We start from the raw sequence: 26291 nt of genomic DNA, 5'->3' as shown, positions 1-26291 counted from the left end.
GTATGGAATTAATTAAATTTGGGTTGCCTCTGGCTGTTTAGACTCCAATAACAAGAAGATTCTAAGAATTTGGGACATTTACTCAAAAAGTTGTGCGTGTGCAGGCAATTTTATGTTGCAATGAGGTCAGTAGGTTTAAAAATATTTGAAAAATCTAAATACCTACAAATTGCCTTTTTTGTGAAAATATCTAATTAGTGGAATCTATAATTAATTCGTGGGTGAAACCTACCATCAAACTATACGAATACATCATTTATGAGGAAATGCGACCATACCTACATTGTGTTCAAAAGCCCTCATTTGCTTGTCAAATCAAATCTCGGGTGTCATATTTGTATGAATGCCGTGTTATTGAATGAGTATGCAATACGCAACAAATAAAATATTAGTGGAGATGCCTCGTTCACTTTTCAAATTATCCCATACCCAGTTGCTTGTATGTTACATTGTTACACTTGTTACAGTCAATGTTGATTTTCAGGTCTAGTTCACTCTTCTGAGATATTTTATATTATGACAGGAAATTTATTAATAACCAGCAACATATCCAAGCTGTTGAATGGCTCGTGTAGAGAGGAATCCATGTTTCGCGGAAAAGAGAAAACATACAAGTTTATACAATCTGGATAACATCGTTAACATTTATACGACTTTTGAATGTTCCAAGTTTGATGAAAACGCAAGTTTATACAATCTGGATAACATCGTTAACATTTATACGACTTTTGAATGTTCCAAGTTTGATGAAAACGCATTTTTTTTTTTTTTTTTCAATTATTATCCAAGAGAATCCACACCAAACCCTTGCTTGCCAACTTGGCATATCTACCCAGAACTAGCATTCCCAATTATAAAATAACAATTACAGCAAAACAAGTTGAGATGCTATCCTATGCGATCTAGCAGTAAATTGGAAACGAAAACGCTTTTATAAGCGTTTTTCCATAATTGCTTTGAGAGTTTATAAAGCATAAAACCATTTCTGTTCTTAATACGAAATAGGAAAGAAGAAGAAAAAGAAAAACAGGAAGGAAGAAAAAAATATATCGAGAAAATTAAGAAGGAAGAGTCGGCAAAGAGCGAATAAGGGAAATGAAAAAAAAATTGAAAAGGAAAAATAGACAAGAACAATTAAATATAATGCCGAGCTGGAAAATAGCGAAAAACTACTCAAGATCGAGAAAATGAGAGAAAAAAAAAAGAACGACAAATCAATTTTCAAGGAAAAACAATAATCTGATTGCCTGCTTTCTTGCCTTTGGGACAAAATGTCTTCATAACCTTTATCATAAAGGGCATCCAACGTTTCAAAGAAATATCCTTTCTAAGAGCGCCTTATGAAGAGACTTTGGTTATTTATTTATCCTTTATAAAAAAAAAGTGGAAAAAAACTCATTTTGTCTAATTAATCTACTGATGGAAAACTTTTTTGATAACATCAGCTCTCCCTTCTTCACAAAGTTTAGGCTGATTTCCAAGTTTTTTCCAGCCTTGTCTATTTGAATTACACACTTGTTAGTTTATCAAGGCCGTTATAGCTCTCAACTGATTGGCTTCAAGAATTTGAAAACTTTCATATTTCTCGTTACTTCGAAATAACTTTTTAATTGAACAAAGTATTTAGACTTATGAAAATTAATGTTAGTTCGAAGAGGTGGAAACTTTAGGAGCATGTCCAGACGTCCCTGGATACATGATGCCCTGTTTTCAGGGATTTTGGGCAAGCCTCAGAAGTAGTAAATCTCCGTTATTAGGCATTATTAAAATTAATAGAGGTAAGTAGGTAATAATTCTGTCGAAGGAATAAGAATATCTCTCTCCCTCCCTCTTTTCTCTCTCTATCTATCTCCAACTTATCTCTTTATAACTGTACATTAATAAAGCTTCCTCAGCTTTATTCTCATCATCAGACCAACCAATAATTTGTAATGAAATGTATTTAGGAGAGACTAAAGAAACAAGGAGAGTTTATTAAGAGGTTAGATTGAAGAATACCCAAGATTCGCAGGAAATAAAAATAACGCAAAATTTTACTCTGAAGAGTGTAGCCACAATTTTTTTTTTCTTCTTCATCTTTCCGTATCCGTTTCCACGAAGTGTAGCCATCAAATTCACAAATTCTTTATACTTATGATTAATTGAATTATTTTATTTATTTATTTCCTTTTCCATGTTCCAGGAACTCGTCTCCATAGCTCCCAATGAACGCAACTGGCGCGGGATATGCATCGCGTTGTTGGTCATTGTCGGTGTGCTTAGTCTCATAGTTTTCTTCATAGTTCTCCTCTCCCCTCCATTCAGCGGCCTGAGGAGTCCGGGCTCCAAGTTTTCTGTCGAACACATTACAGGAAATCACTTCTATGCTGCGCCATTCAATGGGACGTGGGTTTCAGGTAAGCCCTCTTGTTGGAATTGGTGGTTGAGTGGAAGAGCTTACGTAATTTAGAAGTCTTCCACTTGAGAAAAATCCCTTTTAAAAAATAAAAATATTCAAATAAATAAAATGAAAATCTACGAGGTATAGTACTTATAAGGTATACTCGTACTTTTTGAAGCTTTATTGGCAGGGAACTTTAAAACCTGTCCTTTTGAAATCACCTATACTTAAGATAAAAGCTATTAATTTGTTTAATTAAGCAGTTTTTACAAATGCTCTCCTCGAAATAACTACTGGATTACGAGTCCAACGTTCTACCTCTGAGCTACTGGGGCTGAAGTACCTATGCTAAAACAGTCTATGTTTGACGAAAATAAAACACCTGGATGTTAAGAGACTACTTATTATACTCTCCACTTCTACTTATTATACTCACTACTTATTGTACCTACTCTTTGTTGATGAGTTTTATTTGCGCCTCAGCACAAAGAGAAAAGAGAAATTTTAATTCGGAATAATAAGATTATTTGCAGAAATATGAATTCGTTTAATGAGTAGGTACTTCTCTATGAAAGGATGCCTGCCAGGTTTCAAAGATTTCATCAAATGAAAAAGTTTTAAATTTTCTTTGCACGTCTTTCTTTGAAACTCCTACCTAGCGTAAATAAATTTGAAATAATGAAAAAGGAAGCATCTCATTTTTGCTGTCTTCTTCTGAGAATAAAAAAAAAAGAAAAAAAAAATGGGTGAGTACCTAAAAGTAAGTACAAAATGCAGTTTTAATGATGAAAAAGGAGAAATAGAGCTTCGGAAAAGAATTTATGAAAAGACAAGACGAGCTTTTATGTTATTATTTGGTTGTTAAAAAGAAAGTATCATTTAAAAAAGTTTAAATTTTGACAGTGCCATAAAATATTATTATGTATTGACCTTTACCATCCTAAAAGTCGCTGTCTGAGGCAGGGATTTTCAAATACTGGGTTTCGCAAAAGTTGTGTGCGAAAATGAGTTACGAGTTATTTTATCTTAGAAGTACTTTGATCCAGGAATTTTACCACATCCACTACTTTTGCCTATTTCTTTTTTTTTTTTTACTTTTTTGTGCATCAGCAACAAAATCGTAAAATCTAAAGACCAAGCCTTCTTAGATATTAACGGGATTAGCCACAATTAGACAAAAATATTCTTGTCACGTACCTACATTCTAATCTTTAGAAGCATGAAAAAAATTCGTGCTGCCTAATGATAAGAACAAGTAAGTAGGCATAAATTTGAAATTTAACTGGAACTCAAAAGAAGAAACGTTTTTGAAATATTAACAATCCTGTTCCATTATCAGAACTCTTCGGCTTAGGTAAGAATCTAAGAAAAAAACAAACTTTTTTCGAAAACAAAAGACTTACTCATATATTCCTGTCTTTGAGAAATGTTTAGAGAGTTTATTTTCAGAGGAAAATGTTTTTTTTCCAAACTCTAAATTCTCTTCAACAGTTTTGTTTATTTTTCTTACAAATGTAGGTACCCAAGAAGTTTTGTGTTGTGCCAATTTTGTTGTTATTCTAATTTATAGTCTTCTATACCTCCTGTCTATGCTTGAAAAACTTTTATTCCAATGTATTCTGCGAAAACAAATTGCTTGTTAGAGATTAGTTATTTCCATGACAATTTCATGTTTTATCTCGCTAAAACCATAGATTTTCTTTTTTGGGAAAAAGCTATCCATTGAAATACGAGCACGAAATCGTAGTTATTTTTTTTTTATCTATTAGGATACGAGAAAAGTGAAATCCAAACAGAATGACATGGAACCCGAATAAATTTATTTTTGGATTAGTCAGACACCAGATCCATCAAAAGATAAGCGTCATTTCGAAATGCATTTCTACCCGTCTTTTTTTTTATACCTGGAACGTCTGAGAGTAAAAACTTCCCTTGAAACGTGAAAGAAAAAACTCATAAAATAAGTCGTTGTTCTAAAAAAAGAAATGGGTGTCATGTGTCAGGTTCAGGGAGGAAAAAATAGGATTTTAATGAGATTGTACGAAACTAACTTCAACTATTTGTGAATAATCTTGTTGGGAAATAAACTGTGGTATGTACAGTACCTACCTATAACTTGAATTGACGTTGCAAAAAGGCAAAAAAAAAAATAATAATAATAATAATCTGAGAAAAATCAACTGTGGTTTTTTTACATAAAGCTAAATCAAAATTTTGAAGGTGTACCTTCAAAATCAAGCCCCCCCAAAAATTTAGGCAAGAACCGCCTATGATCGCATAAGTTTTAATAGGTACTTTTCCTGTCAATACCTTTACTTAGGGTAAATTGCATAAGTCTTGTTTTATTAATGTACCAAGGTATGTACTCAGGTACATAAAATTATGCTCCTTTAACTTTTTTTAGCTCTATAACTACTTCCTTTTATTGCGCATACAACTTTTTTCTTGGTACAGTAATAAAATGCGGCTACAGGGTCAAACAGAAACCAGGAAATCACCTACCACTTTTCTCCGAACACCCCGTATTTCAGGTGACAGGCCGTTCTAGAAGGAAAAAGACATTTGACATTAGCGTGAGACAATTAGTACCAAAACGGAGAGGTAAAGGAAGAGAATGTTGGGATAAAAGTTTAATAGAAAGGCGGGTATGTAAGGGAAGTGTGAAAGGGTAGGAAGAAGGGAGGATTTCAGGAAACGTAAAAATAATATAGAGCAGAGGGGTTTTAAAATGGGACATGAAGTCCCGTAAAACAGGAAGAGGACGGTTGGGAATAGAATCATTTTTACAATCACGAGCTTATGAAATTATCTTTAGGTCCAAAGACCCAAACTCCCGAGGGGTTAATTTTTTATACCTTTTCCTCCTCTTACTCCTCCTCCTTCTGCCCTTCTTCTTCTTCTTCTTCTCCTTCCTTCTTCTCATTCCTCTTCTTCTTTCTCTTTACGGTCCTCTTTATTCTTCTTCTTAGACTCCTCCTTCTTTTCCTTCCCTTTTAGGTATTCTTTTTCTAGTTTTTATTGTTCTTTTTTACTTCTTTCTTATTAAAAGTTCCGTGCTTTTTGTTTCTATGTTCCAGAGACAATTGAATGCTGTAGAATTTTCAATTTCTAGTGATATTAAATATGTAATATTAGCAACTGATGTGAAACGAGTAAGTACTCTTTTGGAATATTTAATTAGTTAAATGATATTTAAGATCTCATTTCTATCCTAATACATCACGTAAAACATTCGGAATGGGTATAATTCGGAATGACTCTTGTGAAGGGATGAAAAAACTGGGCTTTTTCTTCTGCCATAATGTTTTATGTATAAAGTTATAATTTATGTATGAAAGAAATTCTCAGGAAGCTCTCAAGGAAATAATTATGTGGGAACGCCAGAATGAGACTGAAAAGTCCCTTTACTCCCGAAGTCCAAACATAAACAAGGTCTTATGCATTTGGTACATGGTTCATTCTAACTATAGTTATTGGATTATGTGAAAAACAACTCTCTTTTCGAACGGACGACGGACGGTTTAAATGGGTGTGTTTTAAAACAATAAATGATATTTAAGACTACCTATTTTTACCTAATTCTATAAAAATCTCTACTTTCATTAGAATTTCAAACTTTATTATGTTTCGCTCAAAATTTTGAAAAGTTCGAGCTTGTTTAAAAACTTGATGAACAACTGATTGGTGAAAACATAGGTACTCATGAACTTTTTGCAAAATACGAAGAATAAAATAATGAGAAAGAAGATACTTTGTACAAAATGTCTGCTTTTATTTCACGTCCTTAAACAGTGCTTATTGTGTTTGTGTAATCGTGTATTGTGTATTTCAGTACTTAAAAAAGAATTGCAAGTCGAAAGTAACAACATTAACCACTCATCACCCAGTTTAAGCTCGGGTGTTAAAAAGATGTTGCGAAAAAAAATTCTCGAATAATGGACCCTTAACCTAAATTCCGACCAGACTTGTAACCTGATCTGTTAATTGTTTTCCTTGTTTTTCCTCTCTCGTTTCGTTTCCAGAGGAAATTTTCAAGTCTGAGAAATGTATTTGGTTTTCCAAGGACGGGAAACATCTGGTGTACGCAAGTTTTAATGATACCAATGTGGGAGTTATGCGGTATCCTGTGTACAGCGGCAAGGTCCAGTATCCTGAGATTCAAAGTGTATCTTACCCCAAGGTAAGGAGAGCTACCCTCACCTCATAAGAAACGTATTATTATTATTTTTTACAGAGGTAGATAACTACATATTTCGTGTCGTGATCACTGCAAATTCCGTCTAGAGACCGGCATTCCGTAAAGGTTTTCCAAGGACGGGAAACATCTGGTGTACGCAAGTTTTAATGATACCAATGTGGGAGTTATGCGGTATCCTGTGTACAGCGGCAAAGTTCAGTATCCTGAGATTCAAAGTGTATCTTACCCCAAGGTAAGGAGAGCTACCCTCACCTCATCAGAAACGTATTATTATTATTTACAGAGGTAGATAACTACATATTTCGTGTCGTGATCACTGCAAATTCCGTCTACAGACCGGCATTCCGTAAAAAAAAACTTCACTCTTCTCAAAAATTATGACGTGATATTATAGGTAGATTTATAGAAGAAGAAAAGACCTTTAAAAAAACAAACAATGCCTTTAATAAAAACAAACAAGCATACCCACCATAAAACTGAACTCTACAAATGTCACCTTATATCAATGGGACTCTTGGCCTGTCAAAACCAACTGCTGCCTGTTCGTCCGAGCTCACTTTAGTCTGGCGACACCATGTCCCAAATATTACGTAGTTGAATGTCTAGGTAAGTTTCATTGGATAACATTAGGCAGAAAAAAAAACATCAATGACACTCGTATTTATGAACAAGAATGATCGTTCTTAGATCAGTCTCAAGTCAAAATTGACCAATCAAATGCCTTGAGACTATGCTTAGCACGAACTTAAGAGCCAGCATTTTGTTCATAAATATGGGTGTAAGTCAATTCCCTTTTCGATGTTTCTTTTCTTCTTAACGCTGTTCATTTGAGAACAAATTTTGGTTCTTTGGCATATTCTCTGTAGGAACAACTTATAGGTGGTAAGGGTGGTATCAAAAGAAATTGCAGAGAAATGACACGATGGCTTTAAAGATGGATCTACAATCTACAACGACAGAATTTGATTGACATCGATTGGGGCCCGTATGCCTAAATGAACCGAGATCAAAGGATTTTGGTAGAAAAAAGTTATTATGGACGTTTTTTCAAACTATTTTGATCAATATTGACCATAATGTAGGCGCTACTTTATACTGATTGCTTTTGGTAACATAAAGTCTTTGATTAAAATGAATTTTTATGGACAGCAGAAGAAAAAGTGTAACAATAAATCTAAAGATTAGTGATATCGAATTATACACACAACAGGATAAAAAAAGGTATAGTTGACAGTAACTTTTTAATTATCTGCCCAGTTTTCCAATGGAAACAGATAACAAAAAGAAAAAGATTTTTTTAGTTATAGCAGGAAATAAATTAATCAAATAATATTGAAACGGAAAAAACAATCGAATACATCATTTTTTTGTTTCGAGACAGCAATTTTAGCTTTCAGTTCGCATGAGAAAACTTTTAGAAGTCCTTTGAAAACAGTGAAATAAATTTATCCGATAGATTGAAATATCAAATTTCCATGCCTCCGAGTGTAGATGGCGAGACAAAAAGTTATAAAAATATAATTGAATTTTATGGGGAAATATTCAATTTGTCTTCTTTTTTTTAACTAAATTCTCTTTTTATATTTCAGCCCAACACTCCGAACCCAGAAGTGTCAGTGTGGTTGGTTAGTTTAGAAAATCTCAGTCAGAACAGCATTTCGCCTAGACCTGTTCCTCTTCCGAGGACAATGTTGGGTGATGGGTAAGTAGCTACATTTTGAAAACTATTAGATTTAAACTACTCGTAGGCATTTTCTTTAAATTTCTTTTTCAGCTATTGAAACAGTAAAAATATTCTAAGTTAAATTGCTAATTTCCAAATGTGGGTGTCATAGGGTCTAAAGTACCTTGTAACGCAATTATTTCCTAGGGCATCTACAATTAGCTAGGTATAAGTACCTATGTGCCTATGTTCTTACTTAAATTTTATATGTTTCAGGGAACCTTATCTAGTAGGAGTAGCATTTGCAAGGAAGAGGTTCGCTGTTATTTGGTTGAATAGAAAACACAGCGAGTTCTCGATTTCAATTTGTGATACAAACAAAGGAGACTGTATAGACGTAAGGCTCTTATTTTTTATTTTTTTCCCCTCGTTGTACTTTTAAAATGAGGATTTGAGGAAGTAACAAGGGGTTGGAGAGTAAACCCCGACACTAGCGCTGTGGGTTCAACGAGTCCTTTTGGAACTAACCAACTCGAGGCAACCCGGGTTGCGAGAACGTGTAAAACCTGGGCTTAGTATGGCAGGGAACTCGTAGTATGACCGTTTGTGCAGATGAAATACAACACAAACATAAAAAAAAAGTTATTCAACTGACTCAAAATCAAATCAAGAATGATAATAAACTGAATATTAAACAAATTAGGTAGGTACATAGGTACTGATTTTCTTTAATCACGATCGAATAAAGTACGGGCTAAAAAATCCCGGAGGGACGGGCCCAGCTTGTTCCCTCTGTATAAGTTTCTCTCTTTCCTCTGATGTTTTTTTCCCCTCTCTCCCCCTCGTATCATTCTCTTCGTATTTACCTTAGCTCTCTCTCTCTATAAGCTCTCTTTCCCATAAACAAGCTCTCCCCTACACTTCCCGTTGGAAACGTTCTTCCGTACACAAAACCAGCTCTCCCATATAAAAAAAAGCTCTCGGAATATCCCTCGAGTCTTTTCCTTTACCGGGTCCACAACAATAGAAGCTATTATTGCATCGTGCTTTATTGAGACTGTCGAAGTAGGACATGCAGTCCCATTAGCTCGGCGGAATTACAGAAGCGCTTCCCCTGGAGATGCACAGATCTTGGAGTAGAAGGTAATGACAAAGCAATCTACGTGTTTGCATACTGGATGGATGACAAACATTGAGAATTCTTTCAGAGACAGCAAAAATGAGATGTTTTCCACACAATTGAAGCTTGTTTGCTTTCCCTTTGAGATCTGAATACCGAAGAGACCAATTTAAATTTAGATTTTTACAAAGGACCGAAAGACTTGAATCAACGTGACATATTGTGTTGAACTCTAAATTATGCAAATTTTAAACCCCAAATCATGCTTTATAAATCAGTAGTAACCCTAGTTAGATCCAAAACAGGGGACCTCTTCTTTGTGTGTTCTAAGCGACGGAGATCCCTATCAATAAGATTGCTAAATAGACATTTTTCCGGCAGCGCGAAGTTACAACAGTTTACGTCACTAAAGTTAAATAACGTTGTGTCTGGTTTGTAAAAGGACGGGTCACCTTCAGTAACATCATGTTCTGCGGGCTATACTCTGTCATGAAGACAAATCAGGAGCTGGATGCAATCCCAACCACAAAGAGGGTTACACTCAAAGCCTACTATGACTTTAGCGGTTGAAAAGGTTTCTTGCTACTCTTGTTGTTACAACAGTTTACGTCACTAAAGTTAAATAACGTTGTGTCTGGTTTGTAAAAGGACGGGTCACCTTCAGTAACATCATGTTCTGCGAGCTATACTCTGTCATGAAGACAAACCAGGAGCTGGTTGCAATCCCAACCACAAAGAGGGTTACACTCAAAGCCTACTATGACTTTAGCGGTTGAAAGGGTTTCTTGCTACTCTTGTGATAGAATTAAAAGTAAATATAATTAACACACTTATACAAGGTGTATATTAAATCTTGAACACCCTGTCTTTGAGACAGTTTGCTGACGGGATACAATTCAAAGAAATGGAGTTTGTCTTCTGGAGAAAGAGGGAAGATAATTATCTCTCTCTCCCTCTCTCTTAGTAATAGATCTCACTAACGACATTTTCATTTCTGTGTTACCGAATTTGAGGTGGTTTCTTCAATAGGATGAAAAGGTGCAATGATGGAATAAAGGAATTTGCGAAATTCTTTCTGAAGGACATCTAACTGGTCATTGATCTTCTAGTTTGTAAAAGGGCATAAGATTAGGGAGCTATCCATCAAAAACGTTCGTGGACAAAAAAGTGAAAAAGTTGACAACATTTCTCAAGATTGTTGTAAAAAGTACGAGTAGGTATTAAAAAAAGATCTGTAATAACACACATTTTACATAGAAGTACTACGTATACGTATGTAAATACATGTTACATGAACATAATTACGTAGATACATAGGGAAACAAAACATACATTACATATTCCTCTTTCTCCTTCACATACATTAACCAATCTATCAAACTTAACTGCGGATATTGTACCATGTTGTGCAAACTACAAGTCAAGGGTAGTGATTTTTCTTGTGACAAAGTATTGTAAATTTACGAAAAATAATAATGAGGTCGTTTGTTTTCCACTTTTACTGTGGGTCAGTTTGTAAATTTGCTGAATTGGGTTCTTATCTGCATGAATATTTATCTACAACGACTTCTGGAAATCCCTTTGTGGGATTTATTTATTTAATGAGCTCAGTTTATACAAACAGACAAACTAAATGAAATTTTGTCTAAAGCCTAGAACAGCACGTTTGTATATTTTAGCCTATAGGGAGGGTTTTGCTCGAACACGCGTTTGTATTTCGCTTAAAGATATATATTTCTATAGCAGAAAATAAATCTACCACAAATGATGCAATAAGAGAGTTGATATGTAGGTATATCTACGTACCTATCTACAGGTATCGCTGTTCATAGTTAGTATGGAATTAATTAAATTTGGGTTGCCTCTGGCTGTTTAGACTCCAATAACAAGAAGATTCTAAGAATTTGGGACATTTACTCAAAAAGTTGTGCGTGTGCAGGCAATTTTATGTTGCAATGAGGTCAGTAGGTTTAAAAATATTTGAAAAATCTAAATACCTACAAATTGCCTTTTTTGTGAAAATATCTAATTAGTGGAATCTATAATTAATTCGTGGGTGAAACCTACCATGAAACTATACGAATACATCATTTATGAGGAAATTGTGTTCAAAAGCCCTCATTTGCTTGTCAAATCAAATCTCGGGTGTCATATTTGTATGAATGCCGTGTTATTGAATGAGTATGCAATACGCAACAAATAAAATATTAGTGGAGATGCCTCGTTCACTTTTCAAATTATCCCATACCCAGTTGCTTGTATGTTACATTGTTACACTTGTTACAGTCAATGTTGATTTTCAGGTCTAGTTCACTCTTCTGAGATATTTTATATTATGACAGGAAATTTATTAATAACCAGCAACATATCCAAGCTGTTGAATGGCTCGTGTAGAGAGGAATCCATGTTTCGCGGAAAAGAGAAAACATACATAGGTACCTGCAGAGAATAAAATATAATAAGGGAAATACGTAGTTCTTGATTGGAATTCTCAATTCTGGAAACATCATAATGCCTACACGTTTAGGCGAAAAATACCTATGAGAAAAGCTTCAAAATTTAGGAGGAGAACGAATTCTCTACGGCATTCTAATGAGACCTATTCGTTGGAATCATAAATTTATTCCCATAAATTTAGGAATAATGAGGCAAGCATTGAGGTTGGGTAAACATTGATCGGTATTTTAGGTTGTTGAGAGCTTCGGTAAACAAAAAGACAAAAATAAACACTGAAGGGTTGAATTTTTGGAAACCCGACATTTCTAAAACGTCACTCTGGTAAAAACGTCACCTCCACTAGTTTTACTTGGCTCAGTGTTGAAGTGAAATGCCTTGATAGTTTCTTTATTGCTTGTTCAGTAAAATGTTGGGTCTTTTCCTTTCAGCCCAATTTCTGTTGAAAATAAAATATTATTTAAAGGTAGCTTTTCTTTCAGTCACCTGTTGCTAATACGAATCTTCTGTTTTACATCGGCAATATGTTTGAATTTTTTGGTATACATATTTGTAGTTTTTGAAGTAACTACGGGTAGAGTATAAATTCATTGTTGGGTTTTTCTTAATGGTAATTTAAAATTTTACATCTAGGTACTCATGTCTTTGTAAACATTTACTCATTATATTTATTTACCCCTTTAAATCCTCTTCCTCTTACTCTCTCTTTTTTTCTCTCTCTCTCTCTCTCTCTCTCTCTCTCTCTCTCTCTCTCTCTCTCTCTCCCTCCGTTCCTCTCTCTCTTTTTCTCTCTCTCTCTTAGACTGGGGATGAAGGGACTTTTGAATTCTATTCCAGGAAGATAAACAAGCTATTTTTTATTCCATTGTGTTCATGACGGCTCGGGAGGCATAGGGTTGCAAAAGTCTAAGCTCCAAAATGAACGTACCTACGTCTTCTACACGAGATTCACTGAAGCAAATATAATTGACTTTGCTCCTCTTTTTTTTTAACTTCAGATAACCTATTTTTCTTTTTCTCTGCTTTCGTCTTCTCATATTTTGTAAGCCCTGTGTGCCCCACGATACAACCACAATGAAAGTATAACCTTATTCAACGCAAGATGAAAAGAATAAATAAGAGATAGGTCTGAGGTCTGAAAACTCTAATGTTATCAGGTATTACAACGTTACTCGAGCTTTCACTTTTTTTTTATTAAATTTGCCTCGTACCAATGTATTGAGATTTTCGTGAAAGAGGTTCTTATGTAAGACGCGTTGTACAAAGAAAATTTAACAGCTGTGTCGAAGGATCAAGTAACCATTGAAAATATTGTATGAGCACATTTGCGTTTTGTGAGATGCACTTACATATAAAGAGTCCTGTGAATAGAACACAATAAAATAGAAAAGAACGTAACGAAAGAAGGAAAAGATCAGAATGAAATATGTAGAATAAAACGGAATAGAATAGAATAATATTAAGACTCTTTATAAAGCTACGAAATAGAATGGAATAAAATAAATTCGTAGGAAATATACAAAGCAGAGCTAGGAAAATAACCGATTGCTAATCCTCTTAGGGTACTGGGATAAAGGATTGAAAAGTACCTTTACCACCCTGCCTCGGTGGTGTAGTGGTCAAGGCGCTCGCCTGGTAAACAGAAGGGCGTGGGTTCAATCCCAGCCGAGGTGTGGAATTTTATCCTCAATATAATTTGAGAATTTGACCGCAATAATAGTAAGTAGCCTACTGCTGGAGTAAAGGAACGAGGAAATTTAAAAAAAAAAAAAAAAAAAAAAAATGCCATTTATTTAAAAATCCTTGAAATTAGATAAAAAGTTCGAATATTTAACGAATGCCCCTCACCCCATGTCTAGAGCAACGTCAATTTCCCTGATAAATATTTCTAATAAGAGCTTGTTAAAGACGACTTTCACTTTTTCTTTTTTTCCAGATTTATACAAATTTAAGGGAAGCAAGGTATTACATCTTTAAAATATCCTCACAGTAAGTATCCGATATGAATTATTTATTTTCTTCTCGAGCATCTTTGAGTTTTTTTCGTTATTTTTTCTCCACTTTAATGGTTGAAATTTTTCAAGGAGTCAATAGGTTAAATAGGTTCTTTTATTTATTCATAATACCTCCCGTAACCTTAGACTGATTTGAAGTTTGGATTTTCTGAGGATAACAAATTTGAGTGAAAAATATCGTTTTGATTTATTTATTGGAAAAGCTTTTTTTAGTTTTCCTTTTTGTTTAGGGTGTTTTTTATTCTTTAGACTTCAAAGTCAGAGCTGATCAAAGACAGATGAAGAGATTTATGTATGTTGAAGATGATGGAAAGGAAAAGAGAAAGAGAAGGAGAGAAATAAAAGAGAAAGAGAGAAAGAAAAATAAAAGAGAGGAAGAGAAAGATATGTATGGCGGCGCGGCGGTAAAAAACAATTCATTTCGGGGATTGGCTTGTATTTGGAGTAAGCAACTAAGCTCATTATGGAGTGTATTATCCATCATTGTCATAAAATTCGATATCCTTCCCTATCCATGTTATTGAGAAGTCAGGTGAAATACCTGACAACCATCCCCCTTCCCAAAAAAAGGACACTTTTCATGGGCTTGAAGCTCAGTAATCCTTCTCTCGAAAATAATTCCTTGTCCTGAGGCTTAAACAACTTGTTTGACCTTTCTCCAGAAAAAAGCGGGGTGGAATGAGAGGAGGAGAAGAAGGAAAATTGTTTTCTCCCATTTTTTCTCTCTTTCTCTGGATGGGTTTCTTTCGCCCCCTCTTCTTGTCCCCCTTCTACCTCTTCCTATTCTTACCATACTTCCTCAAATTAGCTTTCGCTCCCTCCTCCTCCAAAAATACGAACACAATGGGAATGGAATATTATTATTTTTAATAAAACATAGCATTATGAATATTGTACATTTGATAAAACCAAATATTTTCAAATACAATCGAGGGGAACATTTGTGTGGATTTTGGAATACAATAGAGTTTTCCTTTTCTATAGAAATGGAATAGAATTCGTAGGTAGGTATTCCCAAATTTTGCCCTAAAAATGTAAATAGACTACACCTTGTTTATCCTTCAGGAATAGGAGTGAATTGTCCTTTATTCCCGCAGTTTAACCGAAGTCTTACATAACTTACATTGTACTTTTTTGTTCCCAATTTCATAGTACCTACATACCTAACTACAACAGGTAGGTAGGTACCTACTTTATGTAGGATTAGGTAACTATAAGGTTCTTTTTATCTTTTTAAATTTAATATCTAAATAAATACTTTATGATAAAATGAAGGCTGTACAAGTGTACAATTCTTGGAACATTTACCTACGAACTTATTTAGAATATTTAACTTATTTAAACTGCGGGAATACAGGAATTTTCCAGTCTTATTCTGGCAGGATAAACAAGGTAAATTCTATTCTACAGGGGTATTTTTTCACATTACGGCCTGTTTTAGCAGTGTACAATTCTTGGAACATTTACCTACGAACTTATTTAGAATATTTAACTTATTTAAACTGCGGGAATACAGGAATTTTCCAGTCTATTCTGGCAGGATAAACAAGGTAAATTCTATTCTACAGGGGTATTTTTTCACATTACGGCCTGTTTTAGTAGAATTTCAATACCTGGGTAGTTAGTATATTTACCTACCGCGGTAGAGATACAGCCACTTGTTGCAGGCGAAATATATCAAATTCCGCTCAGCCTCGCGAGGATGACATAATGTTACCTTTTGTTAGCGAGAAATTATAGGCTAAACAATCTAAACATTCCATTTATCTTGTGGTGATCCACTTTGTACAATAATGAACACGTGAGGCTGGTTTACACTTTGCATATTATGAAAGTTTTCACGTCCCAAAGCTGGAAAATAACTCTTTCGAGGGACTCTTATTAGGTTGTTTTGTGATAGGGAAATTTCATAATATACGCAAGTATGTAGGTAACTAGGTAGGTACCTGCATAGAGAAAATTGAAAAGTACAAAATAACCTTAAGTGAAAGAGTAAGGCTAGATACTCTTTTAGGCTAAATGAACAAGGGAAAAGGCGAAGATGAAGAAAACCATTTTTACTTTCCTCGCCTAAAGTAATGTAATCGGCTGAAATTTTTGCTGGTCAGTTTTGTCCGTAATTTTTTTCAAGTAGGTACGGTTTAAAATGAGCGAAATTTGTCTTTATACTGACAAAGGGAGACAAACAAATTGATGGGCTATTGGAAAAAGCCCTTACAGAGTTCCAGAAAATGACACCAGAAGGGTGCCATGGTACGAACAAGTGCGTCACAATACAGCAATTTACATATATAGAAATTGGGTCAATGCCAAAATTTAAATAAATATGCATGTAAAGAGAGAGAGAGAGAGAGAGAGAGATGGGGATAATAAACAAACACAAAACTAGAAAAGCTAAAAAAAAAAAGCTGACTAATAATAATAATAACTGCACTTGCAAAAATTCCATTATGGTAGGGTGATGAAGTTTTTTTTAATAGACTCGGAAATAAGCGAAAAAAAGCCCCGTTTTATAGTTAATCCTTTAAGCTTATTATTCGCATCCTATAAAACCTTTCCGAGAGAGATAAATAGTTTTTCAATGCTGAAAATAATAGACAGAGAGTGAGCATTATTTTACGATTTTGCTCACTCATTTTGAACCCCCTTCTGGGCCCTGTTATTTATGCTGTAATTTTCACCTTGCCGTGATAATGTTTTTCACTACCTACATTTTTATTTGCCTTTTTGAGCCTAAATTATTTTCAAACTGAATTACGACATAGAGAGACAAGAACATAAAATTTAACATGGACCTACACATGTGTTTTAGCTGTACTTTTCACCTCTCTGTTATAATGAATATGGATGGTTCCACTCATAACACTCAATCTCTCAGCTTTTTTTATATTTTTAATGAAAATTTAACTTTTATGTGCTAGAAAATTTTCAAACTTTTGCAATGCTTACATCGAATTTTCTACCATGATTGAGTAGGTTTTTATGCACGAATAAATTTATTATACAATTTCTCTTTCCCTCTATCTCTCACTGAAGTTTATTTTCAATGATCAAATAAAAACAACAACCCTATCAAATGATGAAAATAATAATAAAACTCTCAAGATATTGCACTCCTGAGGGTGATGGGCTTGAGAGAGAGAGAGCTAGGGAGAGAGAAAGAAAAGGAGGGAGAGAGACCGTAACAGAAGGGAGGGAAAAGAAGAAACAGGGTAAGATAGACAGCAGAACTTCAGTACCTAGGAACTGTAACATTTAGGTCGAGTTTTACCACCTTGGATTGTTTCAAGATTGAGTTTAATCCGAGGTTGACCTGGCTTTGAGGAAATCCTCGTTTCATCCTGATACCGAGTTGGTAAACCTCAGCAATAATAATAATAGTGCTTATTTATACTGCTCGCATAGGACTGAAAAGTCCCTTTACTCCAGCAGTGGGCTACTACTATTATTGTGGTCAAATTCTCAAATTATATTGATGATAAAATTCCATACCTCGGCTGGGATTGAACCCACGCCCTCCTGTTTACCAGGCGAGCGCCAAGACCACTACACCACCGAGGCAGTTTTATCCTAATACCGAGTTGGTAAACCCCAGCAATAGTGCCACAAAACTACCTATGTTAGAAATAGAATAATTCCTGGCCTCAGCACGCAGTATGTATATTACAGGAAACATTTCGTCTCTTTTTACCCCTGTCATGACTCATTTAGGTAATTTTCCATATATCAATAAAAAAAAATCAAATATGGTGATTTTTAATGTACCTAGTTACATAGTTTTGACCAGCCATTTTTTGATGCCTGTTTTTTTTTCGATTTTAAATTATTATTATTAATATGATTTTTTATTATTTAAATAAACCTACATATGTAAAGTATCTCATATTTTATGGGTCTAGTTTTTATTTGAACCATGAAAACGATGAAACCTATTCAGGTCATCATTTAGGGCAGTCAATTTTCAATTAAAATTTCCTAATTTAAACGATCCTCAACCAAAAACGAACCATTTTCAGGAGTCGCCTGCCAATCAGGGCAGAGAAGCAGCAAAATATCAATGATCATGAGGCCCCATATCTGCAGCACATTTCTTGGGCTCTTGTGAAATAATTAATTCCGGCGTCATCGTCATTGGGTTAAGTTATACCTATCCCGTTTCCATTTCAGTCCTACTCGGAAAAGATTGCCTCCCGAGGTTGGGTGAGTCCTCACAGCAACATAGCTTGTGAAATAATTAATTCCGGCGTCATCGTCATTGGGTTAAGTTATACCTATCCCGTTTCCATTTCAGTCCTACTCGGAAAAGATTGTCTCCCGAGGTTGGGTGAGTCCTCACAGCAACATATATTTCCTAATTTAAACGATCCTCAACCAAAAACGAACCATTTTCAGGAGTCGCCTGCCAATCAGGGCAGAGAAGCAGCAAAATATCAACGATCATGAGGCCCCATATTTGCAGCACATTTCTTGGGCGCCTGTTGATAATGCCCTGGCGTTCGTCTACAACAGGGACGTATACTATTCGCCAAGTGCTACCCTGCAGGATATTTATAGACTGAGTAACACGGGATCCGAAGTAGTCAGCAATGGAGTTCCAGACTGGCTCTATCAGGGTAAGTTTGTTAGCTAAATCCTTTTTTTACTGACAGCAAGGGAGTAGAATATTTATAGACTGAGTAACACGGGATCCGAAGTAGTCAGCAATGGAGTTCCAGACTGGCTCTATCAGGGTAAGTTTGTTAGCTAAATCTTTTTTTTTACTGACAGCAAGGGAGTAGAATATACCCTATTTATACCGCCAGAATGAGACTGAAAAGTCCCTTTACTCCCGAAGTCCAAACATAAACAAGGTCTTATGCATTTGGTACATGGTTCATTCTAACTCTAGTGATTGGATTATGTGAAAAACAACTCTCTTTTCGAACGGACGACGGACGGTTAAAATGGGTGTGTTTTAAAACAATAGATGATATTTAAGACTACCTATTTTTACCTAATTCTATAAAAATCTCTACTTTCATTAGAATTTCAAACTTCATTATGTTTCGCTCAAAATTTTGAAAAGTTCGAGCTTGTTTAAAAACTTGATGAACAACTGATTGGTGAAAACATACCTAGGTACTCATGAACTTTTTTCGAAATACGAAGAATAAAATAATGAGAAAGAAGATACTTTGTACAAAATGTCTGCTTTTATTTCACGTCCTTAAACAGTGCTTATTGTGTTTGTGTAATCGTGGACACCGTATCAAATCAAAGGATCAATTTCCTCAACAATTACACGAAGCTGGCCAATAGGTACCGAAGAATGGCCGCTCCTCACGTGAAAATATTTGAGGTAATTATTTTCCTAATTTCCTATTTTTCTAGACATTTTATTTTTAAATACGTACCTACACCGTCGGCGTCGACTGTAATGGATATATCCTTTCAGAAGGAACGTTTTTTGTGTCAATTTTCTAAATTGTATAAATTTTATTGACATCAATGACAACTAATAGAACTATGCAGATAGGTAACAAAGATTGTTAAATAGATATAAAATCCTCAAGTTGAGAGTTAAATCAATCAATGAGCACTGATCTTCGCCTGCAAAAATAGTTAAATTTTGGCGGAATCCTATCCTGATGAAATTTGAAAAAGAAATTCGGCTAAAAAAAAAAAACTTTTTTTTTCTCCTTTCAGGTTGAGTAACTCAAAAGTTCACTCTAGTGCTCATAAATATTAATGGCATGTACTTTGATGGGACTTGGTAGACCTGTGCATGAGCTCAACACGCCCTACACTTGAATTTAGACCACGCTACGCCACTCAAGTAAAGCTACTGATACCTTCCAACTTCCGAGATTATGACGATCTGGTGTTTCCTCTGCTGCTATATGTGTGAGAACCTTTTTTTTAACCTTTTTTTACAACAGTTCCCCACCAAACAGACAGTTTCTTCGCTTGACAAAAACACAGGCTGGAGCTTAGGTACTATCAGGGATTATCTCGGGATTGAATTCAATCCTGGATTGTATTGGAGTACCTAATAGCCGCTGGGTTAAAGGGACTTTTTAGTCCTACTTAATCACTCTTAAAATTATAGGCCCTTCTTTCTAATATCGTATAAAATCAGCTAATTTCAATTCGTTTTACTTAAACAGTTTGATAATCTGAAAAAAAAAAAAGAATAAATAAAGGAAAAACTCTCCATGTTTCCAGAGCTGGCAAGCCAGGCACTCAGTCAGTTACGCAAGAGTGGTCCGTAAATTGGGCCACTTACCTTGTCAGCAACAGAAACTTCATTGTGGCCATTGTCGACAGTCGGGGCAGTTTCGGCCAAGGCGTGGACATGGAATCGCAGATCCAATACAAACTGGGCCAATTTGATGTTGAAGATCAACTGACAATTTTGAAGTAAGTAAATAGGTGCGAAATTTAGTTTGGTAAATACCTAGGTACTTAGAGACCCGAAAACCCGTTTTACCATAATCGGGTATTGATGATTTCCTGAAGTAACAATCGTAAGTTGTAGTTTATTTTTTGAAATGAAAATATTGTTGGGAGCAATGGTGTAGTACTTTTTCTTGGAAAGTGTGCAAAATTGTGACTTTTCCCCGTAAGCACATAGGGATTGTGATTATAGGTAGACCTAAAATCGGGGAGTCTATTACAATTTACACCCGTAACAATAACCACAATTTCCCGTCCTAATTAACATTACAAGTAGCTTCTCCTCTTCTTTCTCCTCCTCCTCCTCCTATACTTTTTGAAATAATTATGTATCTCATCTTCCACCACGTAAATTCCCATCCGTCTCCCTCTTTCCTCCTTGTTTTGTTCATTGAAACATTCTCTTCCGAGTTTTTTATGGGTAAACCTTTGAACATTCCTTTCAGATTGTTAAATAGGTATAAGTCGAAGGTAAAAGGTAAACCAGAAAAATACCTTTCAAGTCGTTTGTGTATTGGAAACATTTGTGTGATTTGAGAGAGGCATTCGTCGGTTCTCTTTCGTTTCCTTTTCAAATTTCGTTTCGTTTCCTGATACCCAAAAACACTTTTTTTCTTTGACTAAAAGCTCGTATGAGCTAAATTAATTCTAGGATTCTGAAATACCTACGCAAAATTCCACTTTTTAGACGAGATGAAATCTCATGGACAGCAGAAGAAAAAGTGTAACAATAAATCTAAAGATTAGTGATATCGAATTATACACACAACAGGATAAAAAAAGGTATAGTTGACAGTAACTTTTTAATTATCTGCCCAGTTTTCCAATGGAAACAGATAACAAAAAGAAAAAGATTTTTTTAGTTATAGCAGGAAATAAATTAATCAAATAATATTGAAACGGAAAAAACAATCGAATACATCATTTTTTTGTTTCGAGACAGCAATTTTAGCTTTCAGCTCGCATGAGAAAACTTTTAGAAGTCCTTTGAAAACAGTGAAATAAATTTATCCGATAGATTGAAATATCAAATTTCCATGCCTCCGAGTGTAGATGGCGAGACAAAAAGTTATAAAAATATAATTGAATTTTATGGGGAAATATTCAATTTGTCTTCTTTTTTTTAACTAAATTCTCTTTTTATATTTCAGCCCAACACTCCGAACCCAGAAGTGTCAGTGTGGTTGGTTAGTTTAGAAAATCTCAGTCAGAACAGCGTTTTGCCTAGACCTGTTCCTCTTCCGAGGACAATGTTGGGTGATGGGTAAGTAGCTACATTTTGAAAACTATTAGATTTAAACTACTCGTAGGCATTTTCTTTAAATTTCTTTTTCAGCTATTGAAACAGTAAAAATATTCTAAGTTAAATTGCTAATTTCCAGATGTGGGTGTCATAGGGTCTAAAGTACCTAGTAACGCAATTATTTCCTAGGGCATCTACAATTAGCTAGGTATAAGTACCTATGTTCTTACTTAAATTTTATATGTTTCAGGGAACCTTATCTAGTAGGAGTAGCATTTGCAAGGAAGAGGTTCGCTGTTATTTGGCTGAATAGAAAACACAGCGAGTTCTCGATTTCAATTTGTGATACAAACAAAGGAGACTGTTTAGACGTAAGTCTCTTATTTTTTATTTTTTCCCCTCGTTGTACTTTTAAAATGAGGATTTGAGGAAGTAACAAGGGGCTGGAGAGCGAACCCCGACACTAGCGGTGTGGGTTCAACGAGTCCTTTTGGAACTAACCAACTCGAGGCAACCCGGGTTGCGAGAACGTGTAAAACCGGGGCTTAGTTGCTTAGTATGACAGGAAACTCCTAGTATGACCGTTTGTGCAGATGAAATACAACACAAACATAAAAAAAAGTATTTCAACTGACTCAGAGTAATTAATTTCGAGAGCTACTCGTGTAGGTAAACAACCTAAGGACTACTCAAGCAACTGCTTTCTTTGCTCTCTGTTTAACCCTATACTTGTTATCCCACATGAATATACCCCACCGGGTTTGTATTTCCCGGAATACTGAAATTCCAAGGGTCAGTAGGTAATCCACGTGTTTCCTTTGGTAAATATTCCAAATTTCGCGCTGTCCTGCTATGAAAAGGTTGTATGCAGCCTTTGATCTTGTTTTGTGGACAGAAAGTAGGTAAGAGAAAGCAAGGGAAAGGAAAAAGACATGGAGGAAGGGAAATCTAGGGGGGATAAAAACGGGTGTTTCTCAATTCCCCCGATACCCACTTCCCCCCAACACACCAAATGGGTGGAATAGAACACCCGGTCTTTTAGTACCCAAATAACCAAATATTTTATCGGGGGCATTGAACACCGAAAAAAAGAGCAAAAGGAAGGTTCATGAATTCGGAGGCATTAAAGGCTGTCCATAAAAACGAAAGGTAAAACTACCTGTTGGAGTTTTTCTCGAAAATATCAATGAGTAATTTAATAAAAACACAGTTTCACCCTTCCTCTTTACCCCTATCAATCTAAATCGATGTTTTTATTTGTTTTACCAAGAGTGTAACCCGACAGTTGTGATTGAGAATAGAAATGAAAGTTTACATAAGGGCGAGAAAAGAGAGAGAGAGAGAGCATAGAAAATGAGACAGACTGAGAGAAGAGGAAGACTATCCTTATTCTCAGAAATTGTTTACAGTCTACACTCTTCAGCTCTCTCTCCGTCTTTCTCTTTTGCTGGGGCTTAGGTACTATCAGGGATTATCTCGGGATTGAATTCAATCCTGGATTGTATTGGAGTACCTAATAGCCGCTGGGTTAAAGTCACTTTTTAGTCCTAGGTACTTGATCACTCTTACCATAAATTATTCTTATTTCGTATTACTCAAACAGTTTGATAAATAATCTAAAAGAAAAAATAACTCTCCATGTTTTCAGAGCTGGCAAGCCAGGCACTCAGTCGGTGACGCAAGAGTGGTCCGTAAATTGGGCCACTTACCTTGTCAGCAACAGAAACTTCATTGTGGCCATTGTCGACAGTCGAGGCAGTTTCGGCCAAGGCGTAGACATGGAATCGCAGATCCAATACAAACTGGGCCAATTTGATGTTGAAGATCAGCTGACAATTTTGAAGTAAGTAAATAGGTGCGAAATTTAGTTTGGTAAATAGGTACTTATAGGCCCGAAAACCCGTTTTACCATAATCGAGTATTGATGATTTCCTGAAGTAACAACCGTAAGTTGTAGTTTATTTTTTGAAATAAAAATATTTTTGGGAGCAATGGTGTAGTACTTTTTCTTGAAAAGTGTGCCAAATTGTGACTTTTCCCCGTAAGCACATAGGGATTGTGATTATAGATAGACCTAAAATTATGCCGCTAACAAATTTACGAACCCCTTGAAATTTATTTATTTTTCCAGGTACATAAAGGATTTAGAATTCATAGATAAAACCAGGATCGGGATTTGGGGTCAGGGATACGGAGGGTTTCTGACCGCCATGATGATGTCTCGGGATTCTACCTTGCTGAAATGTGGAATCTCTCTATCACCTATCACTAACTGGGCACATTACAGTGAGTTATTCTTTCTTTAGTTAAATTACCTTCTTTAATCGTTTAGCCAATGAAGAAATCAATACATAACAAGTAAATAAATTGATATTTTTCTAAGCCAGTACTGTCTAAGCCACTTCAGTTTAAAACCCCAGAAATGGACCATTCATCATTTATCTGGTACCTAGTCCCCTCAATTAGTAACTGCTTTTTTGACCCATTTTTTTTACTTTCTATTAACATACTCGTACCTATTATGTCAAATTAAGTTTTCAAGATTATATTTTTGTTTAATCACTTTTCACTTAAGTGATTTTAACAAAAATCTATCTTCTTTTTTCTTCTCTCGAATGATTGAACTTTCTTTCAGACTCGGTGTGGACTGAAAAGTTCATGGGGACGCCGAACGTAACCGACAACTTTCTGGGCTACGAAGAGTCTGACCTCAGTAAGCACGTGGCGGGTCTGAAAGACAAAAACATCCTGTTTATCCATGGATCAGCCGATGTGTCAGTACCTTATCAGCACAGCATGATTTTGACGCGAGCTTTGACCAATGCCAACATTATCTACAGACATCAAGTAAGCTCTGTTTCAGATTTTTTTTTATTTAATATTTTTTACTGGCCGCTATTACTCCTGTTTAGGAATTTAATGTTTAGATATAGCTACCTCTTCGCGGAAGATGAACTTACCTATTTGACTTTACTCCCCATTATGGACGGAACATCACAATTCTTTCACATCTGTCAGATTAACATCACAACCAGGACGTTCACACCCCTGACACACGGTCAGTTTACGGTGACGAAAATCTTGTCTTGGGATCAAACCAATCATTACATGTGAGTATGATCGTGTAGCACCGTTGTGGAGATGACATTTTCCCGTTCGATATGGTTTGAAAAATGGTGGATGTGACATTTTTCCCAGTTCAATAGGGTTACAAAATTAGTGACATTTTTCCCTGTTTGAAAGCATTTCAAAGTTGGTGGATGTAACAATTTCCCCAGGTCAATTTATTTTTGAAATAAAATTAGTGGATGTGCCATTTTTCCTTAATTCTATACGGCCTGATACGGAAATTAGTGGATATGCCATTTTTCCCAATTTTACGCTCTGATACGAAATACGGAAATTGTATCAGCACAGCATGATTTTGACGCGAGCTTTGACCAATGCCAACATTATCTACAGACATCAAGTAAGCTCTGTTTCAGATTTTTTTTATTTAATATTTTTTACTGACCGCTATTACTCCTGTTTAGGAGTTTAATGTTTAGGTATAGCTACCTATTTTCAGAAGTAACAATTAACAGTAGAGGAAGGGTCATTAGCTTCTTTTCTACTTGTTAATGCCACGTTCATAACCCAACAATCTATCCCATAGCTTCCACCTTCTCACTCCCCTCATACACAAGCTAACTGCACTTTGCGCTGTATTATCGCTAGTCTTAAGCTGTGTCCACACATAGTCGATCAACAGTCGACTGGAAAAAAGATGTGTGGAAGTGATGTGGATACATCTTTACTCCGATCCATCCCAACATTGGTTTTATTGACTTATCCCCCATGAAGCTTTATAGGTATAACATTTACCGAACTCCATGTATCTTTCTGTCTTCAGACTTACACGGACGAAGGGTTTTCCTTCCAAGGAGTGAAGACTCATCTGTATGAGACCATCGAAGCCTTCTGGGAGGAATGTTTCGGCCCCATGGACATCGAAGAATGGGATGAAGGACTAAGTTTCCTTACGTTTGCACAGTAATTCGCATTGCCATAGGGAAATCGGTCAGTTCAAAAACGACATCAACAAATTTTAGACTTGAGAAATAAGATAGTAAAAACTAATGAATCAAGGGTTACAAACAGCAAGCTATAATAAAAATTGAACCCAATTACGTACAAACAAGTGTCATAATGAGGAAATTGTGTAGATTATGCATCCAGTAGTGAAACTACAACTTTTTTAGTCTTCGGTTATTCAAAATAGACACATCGGGCACATACCGAAAATAATGCAACTCTTATGTTGTTTTTGAACAGTCCGCTTCTCGTAATAAAACGAAAAAGTTCCTGTCTACACCTATATCTATTTTATAACAAAAATATACCGATGATTTTCTGTTAGAAACCAGTTGTCCCCATTTTTTCGTCGGCACGATATCGTGTGTGATTCCTACTTTGTACCTAGTTTTTGTATACCTACTCGTCTTATTAAATGTTGAAATTTTTCGTTTATTAAAGTATATTAATGACTGAGAAGTTCAGGTAGTATTTCTGGAATCCCGAGGGATTTTAAAGGAACACAGTAATGTAAGTGATAAACCCAATATAAAAATGAATCCCTGGTGTACTTATATCAAACCCCCCCCAGGGACATTTAGGGGCACTTATATTATGTATTAGTATATCTGCTATCTCCACAAAAAGATTCAGGTAGGTACCTAGGTATCTATCTTAGATTCTCAGATAATCGAGGATTCTATACCTAGTTAGTCTATAAAAGAAATAG

General features: G+C 35.4%; 2 protein-coding genes across 2 annotated transcripts in view; both read left to right on the top strand.

Moving 5' to 3' along the window:
• The window catches only part of LOC103511475 (venom dipeptidyl peptidase 4-like), a 56709-nt gene that overhangs the window by 24489 nt on the left and 5929 nt on the right, over window positions 1-26291 (top strand). Inside the window, exons 3-9 of the mRNA XM_026825176.1 lie at window positions 2183-2389; window positions 5458-5532; window positions 6405-6560; window positions 8168-8280; window positions 8518-8638; window positions 17998-18052; window positions 24447-24618. Coding sequence (XP_026680977.1) covers window positions 2183-2389; window positions 5458-5532; window positions 6405-6560; window positions 8168-8280; window positions 8518-8638; window positions 17998-18052; window positions 24447-24618 — 899 coding nt within the window. The remainder of the gene's footprint in view (window positions 1-2182; window positions 2390-5457; window positions 5533-6404; window positions 6561-8167; window positions 8281-8517; window positions 8639-17997; window positions 18053-24446; window positions 24619-26291) is intronic.
• On the top strand, window positions 24923-26148 carry LOC113468362 (venom dipeptidyl peptidase 4-like). The gene is made up of 2 exons (XM_026825197.1): window positions 24923-24977; window positions 25401-26148. Exons 1-2 carry the CDS (start codon window positions 24927-24929, stop codon window positions 25542-25544), a joined length of 195 nt encoding a protein of 64 aa, XP_026680998.1. The 5' UTR covers window positions 24923-24926; the 3' UTR covers window positions 25545-26148.

The sequence above is a fragment of the Diaphorina citri genome, unplaced genomic scaffold, assembly GCF_000475195.1.
Source record: "Diaphorina citri unplaced genomic scaffold, Diaci psyllid genome assembly version 1.1 scaffold33, whole genome shotgun sequence".
Classification (NCBI taxonomy): Eukaryota; Metazoa; Arthropoda; class Insecta; order Hemiptera; family Psyllidae; genus Diaphorina; species Diaphorina citri.
This window is presented reverse-complemented; position numbering and strand designations above follow the sequence as displayed.

Bases quoted from the DNA above. Each gene is read 5' to 3' on its own strand.
- LOC113468362 (XM_026825197.1), top strand. From the start codon at position 24,927: ATGATTTTGACGCGAGCTTTGACCAATGCCAACATTATCTACAGACAT. The intron at 24,978-25,400 runs GTAAGCTCTGTT...TTCTGTCTTCAG, and splicing joins ACATTATCTACAGACATCAA to ACTTACACGGACGAAGGGTT.